This window comes from Homarus americanus, unplaced genomic scaffold, assembly GCF_018991925.1.
Source record: "Homarus americanus isolate GMGI-L3 unplaced genomic scaffold, GMGI_Hamer_2.0 scaffold16712, whole genome shotgun sequence".
NCBI lineage: Eukaryota > Metazoa > Arthropoda > Malacostraca > Decapoda > Nephropidae > Homarus > Homarus americanus.
The window spans coordinates 8,390,019-8,402,620 of record NW_024757794.1 but is presented as its reverse complement, the minus strand read 5'-3'; the positions used below and the strand labels follow the sequence as shown (position 1 = coordinate 8,402,620).

The window sequence follows — 12,602 nt, the reverse complement described above, 5'->3', positions numbered from 1 at the left end:
TGAGACTAGCGTGATGTGACTAACAGGTGTACACAGGTGATAGTGCGGCTACTAAATTTTCAGAATAATTCCTGTATTTCTAAGACGAACATAATCCTCAGCTAGGCTTTACGACGTCGTTTCATTGGAGGAAATTATCATAAAGATGAGAAGAAAAATATAAAGTACAAATCTAGCTTCTTCCTCCCAGCTTTTATGCTTCATTAAATAATAAACTTCTTTATTAACTACGGCAGTGAGACATGGTGTGTGTGATGGGTGGGGGGTCCAAGGCGCGGATACAGTAGTGTTACTAAAGTCTATTGTTATTTGTGTGTGTGTGGTAGAGCTTTACATTGGATCCCTGAGGTCTTTACGGTAACCAATGTGTCGTTTTTTGGGGGGCTTTATGACCTTTAGAAGCAAGATATTAAATCGTATCATTGGCCGCTGTGGTTTGAGGCATACTGTATGATGTACTGTATATGTGGTCTCGAGGGTAAAAGACCTTCACGTAGCAAGTAAGTTCATATGCCTGGTGTAGCCGACACTGGAGTCACGTCACAACGCTGTGTGCATATTGAGGTCATATTCAAGCACGAGGAACTTGTGGGTTTGTGCCTCTAGAGTCAGTAGTGGATGCAATTAATTCTCATTAGCCATCCTCGTGGTGCAGTAGTGGAACATTTTAAATTGTGTATCTCTGTTTTTGGTCCTATGAGAGAGAGTCTGGGGATAGTGTAAATGACTAATTTAGGAAATTTACGTGATCTAAATAGTTAGTTGAATGCTTAACACAAATATGACTGTCTGTTTGCTAAACAAGTTAGTGATAATAATTTACTTGACATTTTAAGCAGCTAGTGCACTTGCCTCTTGTTGTAAGGGATTCTGGTTCGATCCCATGTTACTGCCAGTTCACTTAGCTATTAGGGCAGTGAATGCGGTCGATTGCTTTCCGGGCCACGCTGCCCCTTTGTAATGTATTCATTCACACTGTCCCTATCAGGTAGTCAGGCTAACAGTATGTGGCTCACTTTCACTGTGCTAGTCAGATGAATAACAGAGGACGTAGCTACATATAAAAAAAAATTACTGTTGAAATATGATACTAGGGATGAATCTTAATAAAGACGTCTGTGCTTTACATTACAGATTGAATTGTCGAGGTGAACTGAAATGGGAGAAGCGACAGAGACCAACACCGTCACGTCTCTCTCTACAGGACCGAAGCCTTGACGCCTCTAGGTAAGTACACCCTCTTCTGTTAGCATCGTCATCATGCTGTGTAATTATATGTTTCACGTGTTATAGTGTTACAGTGTCAGTGTGGTGCGTTGAATACGAATTGTGTTGTTCGCCCGTGAAATAACTAATTAACGCGCAACAAGGATAAAACTTTTCTATCATTAAGAAAATAGGTCAGACATGTCTCTTTCCTCACGTACCAGGAAACATGTATAAGAGAATTTGTTTTACCAGTTTACATTCATTAATACAACTGTGGGGTTCTATCAATAAATACTCGTAAGTTTTGTAGTGTGAAGAGACGAGAAGGAGACTTTTCAAGTTGCACTCCTCAGTCTACGAACATTTTCTGTAGCTGCAGGACTCATGGATACTGAGTCAGGAAGAAACTTTTTGAGTGGGTCTGAATCTCAACGTTGATTTATAGCGGAAAACTCCTCCAAGTTACTCTTAACGCTGGTGAAATCAGGAGGATGTTTGAACTAAGCTGATACTTTTGGGGATGAATTTATACGACTGGGTGAAGGTTTGTGCTGACAATGGGAAATTATTAATAGATAAACGTGGATTATTCGATGTTGTGATTACTTGTTGTGGTCTTGAGGGCGCGATCAAGATGTGTGGCAGTAAAGTGGATGCAGTGCACGTAAATGGACACCTAACTTACAATTCGGAAAGTGAAGATGGTCGAGTGCAGTGCCAGCCACGCTGTATTCTTACGTATCCAAGACTTAGTATACAGTATGTTGAATCCACTCTAGCCTTACTAGACAGATAAGAGCACTGGATCCATTTTTTTTTCGTGTTTATACAGTGAAGCAGATTCATAACTCAAGACTTATGGGGACTTAGTTTAATAGTTTAAAATGGTGAACAACTGAGAGATATTTTGTTGTTGATTAAACTGTGATAATCAAAGATACTGATATTGTCACCGTTGTTTTCGGACAAAAAAACATGTATTTCACTATGACTGAACAAATGAGAATCTATAGTATTATAAAACAAGCCAATGAATATTTACCAACGTTATCTAGGTATTGTTTTTAAATATCAAAACCAAAACAAATTGATAAGACTCTTCCCTTGTAAACAAACCTCCATCTTGGCTGGTAGTCTCACCTTGCGTCAGTGATGGTGAGCCGTGAGTGCGTCCTGGTGCCCTCCACCTTGGTGATCACGTTCAGGCGGTGACGATTACCATCATAGTTCACCATGTTCTCCCCGTGATACCAGAACACGAACGGCGGCTTACTCTGAGGAGGAGCAGAGGAAGAGGAGGTTAGAGGTGTGACCTACTCTGAGGAGGAGGAGGAAGAGGAAGAAGTTGAAGTTAAAGAGGAGGTGTCGCTTAATCTGAGGAGGAGGATGTTGTTAAAGGTCTGACTTATTGTGAGGAAGAAGAGAATGGCGTTAGCTTTGTGACTTAATGTTAGGAGGAGGAGGAGGAGGAAGAGGAAGAAGGGAAGGTTGAAGTTAAAGAGGAGGTGTCGCTTAATCTGAGGAGGAGGAGGAGGAGGAGGATGTTGCTAAGGTCTGACTTACTCTGTGGAGGAGGAGGAGGGGGGGGGGGGAAGGAAAGAGACAAGGAAGATGGTGTTGGAAGAAGAAACTTACTCTGGGGCCTGAGGATGGCTGGAATGTCCAAGGGTTCTACTAGTGTGGCATAAACTAGAGTCAGGAGAGAGGTGACGTATTGGAGACTAGAAATTCAGATGTGGTTCTAACTTGTGATAGAAAACGACTGTATTTCTGATATTAACTGGGAGAAATAATGAACAGTAAGAAGAGTATCATTATCTGGAAATAAAGGATAAATACAATAATGTTTTGAGTTTGTAGAATGAGGAAAACTAAGACAAATTGATGAGTTTGTTTCTTCTTATCCACGAAGAAAAAAGACGGGACTCAGGTCTGATTTTTGGTATTTGTAAAAAGTATACAAATATATTTCAGGATTTACCGCATCATTTATCTCCAACTTTGGATAACAACAATAATTTCTAGATTTTGGGCGATAATTATTAGTCTTTATAATAGTCAGATTTATGGCCGTTATGAGACTTGAGAAGAAATTATTTCCATTTACTTTTTTGTTTTGATAAATTTCGTTTTTAGTTCCTGGTGGATTTTGAAGCACCTTTGATGACTAAACATAACTGAAAATGTCATCCAACACATGGGTGAATCAGATGTTGGTGTCTCTTATTGGTATCTGCTGGATGATGATAAGGATGATTATGTTGACTATTTCTTGGATGATAAAAGTGAGAATAACACCTGATACGTGGGAAATTTCAAGACAATATGTGTTTCAAAAAATCATCTAACACCTGCAAAACACAACCCAAACATGTTCCTTATATATAAAGCAAATGTTAAAAGTAAATTCTATCCACTAAACAATTTACAGCAAATTTAAAAAAAGCCGTATTTTTTGGATAATTCATCTGACACCTTTATAACGGCGCGTTCGTTTGTCCATTTTGAATGCAACACTCGAGGCAAATTTCATATCAGTCCGCTGAATACTGTGTGAGTTGGCTATGGAAGGCCTGGACGTTGGCAACATATCAATGAGCGGATCTCTCTGGCCTTTTTAAAGAGACAGTTATCATCATGTAAGGTTCCAATACATATAACAAAGAAAAATGACATCAATAACAAGAGGCTTCAATACATATACCAAAGGAAAAAAGTACCAATGTAACGTCGCCTACCGGTATCGCATAGACACGAAAATACTCCCTTGGCGACTTGGCTGCGACTGACACAGACTTGACACGCACTTCTCCATATTATCCCGGGAACTCACTCCAGGTTACGATGTCAGCTTGATATAACGTAAGGTCTTGGTAACTAAACCACGGGAAAAACAGTGCTCATAATGTCTACATTGATGATGAAGCGAAATTACCTTGTTAAACACATAATCTATAGTAAATAACCATGTTAATACATACTTTATTTAACATAATCTCCATTCTTGTCTTATATTTCTTAATTGATTTTTTTTAACTAGATAACTTTATATTCTGTTATGAAAGATATTGTAGACATAACACCACCCGAGGGTAGAAGAATAAATGTCTGGACAGGTATAATTTCGGAAAATGACTTACTAAGCGCGCATCAAATTTACGGACGGCAGATGGTGTGAGTCGTGTACATAATCTACATAATAGAGTAACACAGTACTCCCTACATCAGTGAGGCGGCAGTAGAGTGTGAGGTAATAGTAGTGTTAAGTGATGAAGTAGAGATTTTACCCTCAGACAAAGGTTACTATCTTCTCCCTTAACGTACAACTCGCTGCCGTGTTTACTTTCGTCAGCAAGGACTGTCAATCATGTTATTTGTCTTTGTGCCACCATCGCCCATCTTGTTGACTTCTGTACTGTTTCCTTGTCGTTTCATGTTTAATTACCGCACTACTATATTTTCTCCCCGACTTTCACGTACTCATGAATTGCAGTGTTATGATGTATTTCCTCATGACACAGTTAAAGGTGTCACCTACCTGTTGGATGACACAGATGAGGGTGATGGTGTCGCCCTCCTGCACGTGCAGCTCCTGGGGACCGAGTATGGCAGCACGTGGAGTGTTCACGTGCACGTTCACAAACTGTGACAGCACACCCGTTCCCGTGTACATCTGAGGAAAGACAAAGTAAATTTGGAATTAGCTAACACTACAAGCTTTCTCCTCAGTGTCAAGGATAATTTGTAATTTAGGTATTGTAAGTAAATAGAATGAAGGAAATTATATATATATATATATATATATATATATATATATATATATATATATATATATATATATATATATATATATATATAAAAAGGTGTGAGTGTGTGTAGTGCGAGGTTGTTCAGTACCCCCGTCTCTTACTCAAGTGCGTGATATTTAAGGTCTTTGTGCTTTTGCAAATTACTCGTAAAAATAAGTCCCATTCCCCACGCTACACGGGTGTTGTCTCAACGTGACTGAATTATGAGTGATAAAACCTGAAATACTAGACCTTAATGCCTCATAAAAAGAATACATTTGATTTACAAAAGAAAAAAAGAGATTTTTGCTCCAGCAGGATTATAGCGACGTGGACACTGCTCTCTTGTTTTTTATCAATGTTGGACCGAAGGGTTGGCTTTGAAATAAGAAAAGATTGGCGCTGTATATATCTACGGGATTTTCCGCCAGGCTTCATTTACTGTCTTTTTTTTTTTTTACCTAAATAAAAGAAAAAATAAATATAATTACTCCATTGTACTGTAAATATTGTATTAAGGTGAACTATACTGTATATTACTCGTTTATTATCAACCTCGTTTAAAATAGCGCGAGAACATGTGTTTAATTCTTATAAATTTTTCAAGTACAACATAAAAATCTGGATCATCGTACTGGAGAAAATGTATATGGACACTTTAGGAAATATTTCTTTACTCTATTATATTTTACTCTAGACCTGAAGCAGTATTTTATTCTAAAGACGTAATAATACAACGAATTAATTTTCTTCGTTGAATGGTAAATTTTCGGTCTGCTGTTTGTCTTGTAATGGAATGATACACCTTATAAGAAAATTAATTATTCCCGACAAGTTTTACCATATACAGTATTTCTTACATCAGTCACCAGGGAAGACTGTGGCTCTCCTTTCGTCTGGGTTTTATTTACGGATGCTGGCATTTAAAGGCCATTTTGATATATTTACTTCCTCCTCCTGAGGTTGCTCCAGTCTCACCTCTCAATTAGATTTTACATCAATTTTTTTTTCTAATTTTACAACTAACTTGAAAAATAATTCCTTTAAACAACCAGATTTTTTCTCGGGACTGCCTACGTACACTTCTGTGTGTGTGTATGTGTGTATGTGTGTGTGTGTGTGTGTGTGTGTGTGTGTGTGTGTGTGTGTGTGTGTGTGTGTGTGTGTGTGTGTGTGTCATCCACAGACTTATTTAACCACCCCCCCCGCCCAGGTAGCACTTCATGACACAGACAGGCAACACTCGCCAGCAACACATTACAAATGTATGCGTCTCGCACCTCGGCTGAGGATGTAATAAAAGCCAACTTCAGTAATTATTCTGCTACAGAAAGAGTAAAGCAGCGGCCGCCTCTCTCATTTCCATACTAATCAAAGGAAAACTAAATTACAGTACAGAATGAAAAGTTTTGTTGCTCACTATGACACATGCAAATCTGGCCAGGATCTGCTGCAGTAACGAGACCAGAGGAAGTATTCATGTGTGATGTGTTTACCAGCGTGAGCACCAGAGGCCGTACTGTATATACTATACTGGACCTTAAGTATTTTTTTATCCACAAAATATTCCACAAAATGTTTTATAATTTATTTTTATCTATATCAAGATATTCAAAATTAGATTATGAATTATATGTATATATATATACATATATATATATATATATATATATATATATATATATATATATATATATATATATATATATATATATATATATATATATATATATATGTCTGTGTGTGTGTACACTAACAACAACCGAGGGGATGTAATATGCATTCATGTAAATATTTCACCTTTAAGATAATTAGTATAATGCCACTGTTTAAGTAATTAATTACTTCATAGCTTGATTTAGTTAATAATCTACTAAACAAGGATCCCACTGCAGCCAATATTTCAACCATCAACAATAACAAAATACTTCACAAACTTATGTATCAACATTAACTCTTCCACTGAAATACATATGATGAAATTTCGTCAAAATTTTCCTAATGATAAAAACTCTTAAAAGCGTTTACATAATTTGCGTAGGGGTTATAATCAATGAGATAATTAGATAAATAACATCATAAATTAGGTTCCCGTCACTAACATTGTAATCTAATAAAAACATTGTATTTTCTTATAATGTTCTGCATAACATTGTAACGCCACAGTCTTATCGGGAGAGGAGGCTGAAGGGAAGTAGAGTAGAGGCTGGAGAATGGCAGTAGAGAGAGAGAGAGAGAGAGAGAGAGAGAGAGAGAGAGAGAGAGATTGGAGGTACTGAGACAAACGGGAGGAAGGAGGAAGAGAAGTTGAAATTGTCTCGTGAGCTTCTGCCTATTATTCCAGTCCGCCTCACCTGACCCACTTAACCCAGCTTAATCTAACCTAATCTGGCTTGATCTGACCCAACCCAACCCAACCCAACCCAACCCAACCCAACCCAACCCAACCCACACAGTAATGTTACCATGCGAGGCTCAGTAATTTTATAAAATATTTCTACACGTCTTGCTCGCGGTCACTAAAGTAAATATTATCATCAAGGAACCGCGGAATGACACGGTGTCACCTGTCGAGGGTATCTCTGGCAATCTGGAAATAAGTGAACATTTTTTTTTTCAGTTCTGGTTGAGAAAACTATCGAGCAAACCTGTAATGGAAATTATTAATTAGGTACAGTAGATTCCCTTATAAAATATACAAAATAATATAAAATATATAAGCAGAAAAAAAGCATTAATATAATCGCCTCACAGTAATAAGGAGGCGGTGTGATGATGGAGAAGGAGTCAAAAGAACCCGGCTATATTTTACACTCATAAAATTTATATTCAAAAGGCATCGAAGTTATTACCACTATTATATCTTACTTATGAGAACTTATCACGCTGACAGAGGCGCCTCCTATTATTTAGTGGATATGAAACCTGGCACGACATAAATGACAAAATATTGGGCAATTAATTAGCCGGGTATTCGTAATGAGATCCAGTAATTAATGCGTTGAGGCGATCCCCGCGGCGCCCTCTCAGGTGATTGCCTTTGCTGTCATATAATAACAGTTGCTGGGGAACTTCTGGGTCGGCGATGGGATCTGGAAGCTTTCAAACTACAAAATAACTTATAGGGATGACTCCAGCGTGTCCTACATGATAAGAGAGTTTTGAGGTCACCTTACACAACTGACCGAGTTCTAACATTTGATTCATAGCGCGTGGCTGACATTCGTTCCATTTTATATTCGAGCACTGACAGCCTTCCCACAGAAGTTAATAGTCTGCGACCATGACAATAGGCGGCCATACAGAGTTATTCTTTGGGTCCTTGCCTTGTCTGAGCCACACTTTATCTTGCTACCGTTAGGAATGATACTGACTTCTGATATGAACGTCTTTGTCCTCGTGGTTGACGGTGTAGAGGACGGCAAGACGCACTAACAGAGAGCTCCTCCGTCGTTTCCTGAGGACCATCTACATACGATCCTATGCTCTGTGCAACCAAGAATACTGTACATCAATGATGTGATGAAGTGAACAATATACTACCAGGTAACATATTATATATTACCTGGTAGTATACCATTCATTCACTTCACCTTCAGTGTACACCCAACCTTGTATACTTGCTAAGATCTATAGTTCATAAGTTCATACAGTTATATATATATATATATATATATATATATATATATATATATATATATATATATATATATATATATATATATATATATATATATATATATATATATATATAATGTGTGTATGTGTGTGAAACTCTTTACTTCTATACTGCTGACACGGCGAGACTGTGGTACCCTGGTACCTACATAATTCATAATTATAAGAGCATTCACAGTAGACAACTCTTAACACACTATAGTTTTCAACACTGCAAGTACATTTTGAAGTCACTCTTGGTATCTAGACTTAATTTACCGTCACTAAAGTTTAGTAAGCATCGGTATTTCAAGGTACTCTTTAAAACTCTCTGACTATTGTACAATGTATAAAAAAAATTCTCTTTGTGCTGTATTCAGTTGTATTAAGCATAAAGTGTTTCGTGGTCACTTGTTCTGAAACTAATTAGTTTCCATTAATATTAACCGAAGCTGTACTATAAAAACAAATTAAAAATATATTAAAAAATAAGTGGTGGTGTTGGTAGCAAGGACATGCATGTTAGCTGGCCGTGAGAGCATGATATTTTCCCCAGGATGAACAGGGGTTGTCTCACAAACACTACGAGTTATTACTGGAGATGAAACTTCTGGCTAGGTTCCCATCCTCACCGCTCCCTCCTCAGCTGATAAAAAAATTACTCTAAAAATTACGAAAGTGCTCTTATTTCATGAATTTATTTTATAAAAATTAAATATAAGTTTGTCTTGACCCAACAAATATTGTTTAACAAAACACACTGAAATTCGCTCCAGAGTTTCGGAAAAAATTTTACCTGAAAAAATTGGCATTATTTAGGCAGTAATAATGCGAATAACCTGAACTTCTACAATGGGGAACGTTGAAAATATTACCCAGGACTAAAGTTGGGAATAGAGAGCACAGCTTTTGAGAGACAGAATTAATTATGCTCTCATATAAATTTAAAAATTTAAGAAAATTTACAGACTTATAAATCATAAACCTGGATAATTTATCACGACCCACTTGCTATTATACCTCCCTCATACCTGAATGGCCTTGACAGGAGGACCCCTCATTGACACCAATTCATAAAAAAAAAATACAGTACATTTATTTATTTATATATTTATTTATTTATTCATTTATTTATCTCTCTCTCTCTCTCTCTCTCTCTCTCTCTCTCTCTCTCTCTCTCTCTCTCTCTCTCTTTCTTTATCAGGATTGCACTGGCCCCTGTCTCATCAACAGAAATATTATATTAATGGGTTATTTACATCTGATTTATATTCAGATTTATCCCCTGTGACTTTCCACTGGCTATGAGGTGACATGTTCAATGCACGTGATAAGGTGTGCCCACGGGAAGCTGCGTCATACTATGCTGAGTAAAGGCATAAGCAGCCGGCTCTCTGGCCACCTAAAGCGAGCAGTAGCTTGATATCCTTGACTAGAGGAAGACATTTGAAAGTCGCAGTGGATGGCTCCGTCTTCCCTCGAGGGAGGGCGACGCGTCTATTCCGTTCTCCCTCGATGGGTCACTACTCAGAGTCTCACTCACTCACTACTTAATATCGAACGGACGTTGATTCACGTCTACTGTATTTACATAGACGCCGTCCTCTCTCTCTTCACGCTCATAGATAGCGGAATATACGGTGATTTACACATCAGGAATTGCAGCAACGGTGGTGACGGATGCTTATCAGTCTACATACCAAAACGTCAAAGTTTTGTGAAAACAAGAAAAACAAAAAACAGTGACGTATTACAAACAATCTGAGTATTAAGACTATATCCCTTATTGAGACGATAATTAGTGAGTGCTTTTCATTCTGTCGCCCAAAGAGGGTGCAGAATTATTCCCAATAACTGCAATTGAGTTATTGTTGACGAGAAATCCCTGTTAACGACAAGTGAGAGCTGTCAGGAAAGCGTCTATCAGGACCTGACCATTCTGTGGAAGGTATTCCCCTGTTGTGAAGTGGATTCACCCGGCGTTCGTCATGCAGCGCGCCCGACTCACAGTGGGAGGGAAGAGTGCGGTTACCCACCCACCACCCCCCACCTGGAACCATCTGTGGATCGCGTTTTCAATACAGACGCCCTAACTCCTGTATTAGGTATTTAAAGAAAAAATACTTTATACACAGTGAAACTCGATACGAAATAGCTTCTCAAGTGATTGTTACAAGTGGTGACAACCCAGGAAGGTTGTTACATACACTAACAGTCATCTCACCATATACACAGTTGGTAAAGGTAGAGGAATTATGTTCTCCCCATTACTGTGGCATTCTGGTTTAGAAGAAGAACACACACATATATATATATATATATATATATATATATATATATATATATATATATATATATATATATATATATAACGTAAGTGTGAATATGAAATAGCAATCAAAGATATTGTTATATGTGTTACATTTACTACTACAGGAAGATGAACTGTTACATATGCTACACATTGACTTTATGTCCATAACCAATACTGAGTTATTAAAAGTTGCTGAATTATGGGAACAATCCTGTGAGCTGAAGTGAACATTAGTTTCTGCAAATGATTCGTTCACTGCCCAGGGTGTGACAGGACGTGACTGCAGTTATTGTAACCACTCATAAATCAACATCTTGTCAACAAAATTCTTTCGTATGGCGTGAATAACCCCAGTTACCAGCAGCCCAGCATCCCCCACTAGTGATGACACATCTCCGGTCTGAGAGATGGTCTCAGCATTCTGAGGTATGGTGTGGTGGATGACCTAGTGTAACCAGGAGTGGTAATTTGCTGTACTAATGATTTTGTGGACATTGACCCAGTCACCGGACCATGGAATCAGCTGCGAGTGACACACACAAGTCTACGGGATTGCGGCAACAATTTCACATTATCAAGATATTCTAGAAAGGATTCTTCAATCAAGCCTACAAGGAATAGGTAGTATCTAGGTATACATGAAATATATACACACATTTACATGTTCGAGACATAACTCCACATTGATAGGACATCGATAGGTTATGTCATTGTTGTAAGTGTTTACTTATTTTAATATATACTGACGTGAAATAATTCCCAGTATTTATTAGACATAGAAAATGTCGACATTTTCTTTTGATCCCAGGGAGGATAAGAATGTTCATAATTTTCAAACTATATATTTCAATTGTGTCAAAGACACATCTTCTTAAAATAAAAATATGATAGTTCTACAGTAAAGTATCACAGACTGTAAATTTTCAGCCATGCCGTGTAAAACCCTTCACAACTCAGTACCATTGCTCACTGCAAGGTCGAAAGTGTTGTCTATCATTCCCGCTCAGAGGAAGGCAGATAATGTGTTAGAGCTAACCCAAGACCTCACACCCTCACTTTCCCAGCGTGATTACAGTAGCAAAAGTTGCACATTGCTAAGAAGATGAGTTTTTAAACACGAAGTAGGCGAAGATTATTTCTGCCATGTTGCTTTTGATATTGGCAGTAATGTTTGTGTTTGAAGTCATGTTTTTTATGTTATTATAAGTCAGTGTCATCCAAGATGAAAATTGTTCATAACATTTTAACCCATAAGACATTAAAGTATAGGACCCCTGTAGTAGATAAAACCCCTACAGTAGTAGAATCCCCAGCTTAGTGCCTACACCTTTGTTTATAACATGGTTAGGGTTGTGTAGGATGTATTGTACTCTGTGAGCTTATTTAGGCCTCACGGAATTTGGCTGGTAGGTGACCGAGTGATGTAATGGCCCGTCTCATCAACATAAAGTATTATATAAATGAGTTTTTTTACATCTGATTTATATTCAGATTCATCCCGTGAAATTTTCCACTGGCTATGAGGTGACATGTTCAATGCACGTGATAAGGTGTGCCCACGGGAAGCTTGCGTCATACTATGCTGAGTAAAGGCATAAGTAGCCGGCTCTCTGGCCACCTAAAACGAGCAGTAG

At 37.9% G+C, this 12,602-nt stretch overlaps 1 protein-coding gene across 2 annotated transcripts in view; it reads right to left on the bottom strand.

Moving 5' to 3' along the window:
- Nucleotides 1-12,602, bottom strand: part of LOC121857720 — a 128,334-nt gene that overhangs the window by 16,803 nt on the left and 98,929 nt on the right. For both annotated transcript variants that reach the window (XM_042353823.1, XM_042353824.1), the window contains 2 exons: nt 4,748-4,882; nt 2,350-2,483 (listed from right to left, as the gene is read on the bottom strand). In XM_042353823.1, the coding sequence (XP_042209757.1) occupies nt 2,350-2,483; nt 4,748-4,882 (269 nt within the window). The remainder of the gene's footprint in view (nt 1-2,349; nt 2,484-4,747; nt 4,883-12,602) is intronic.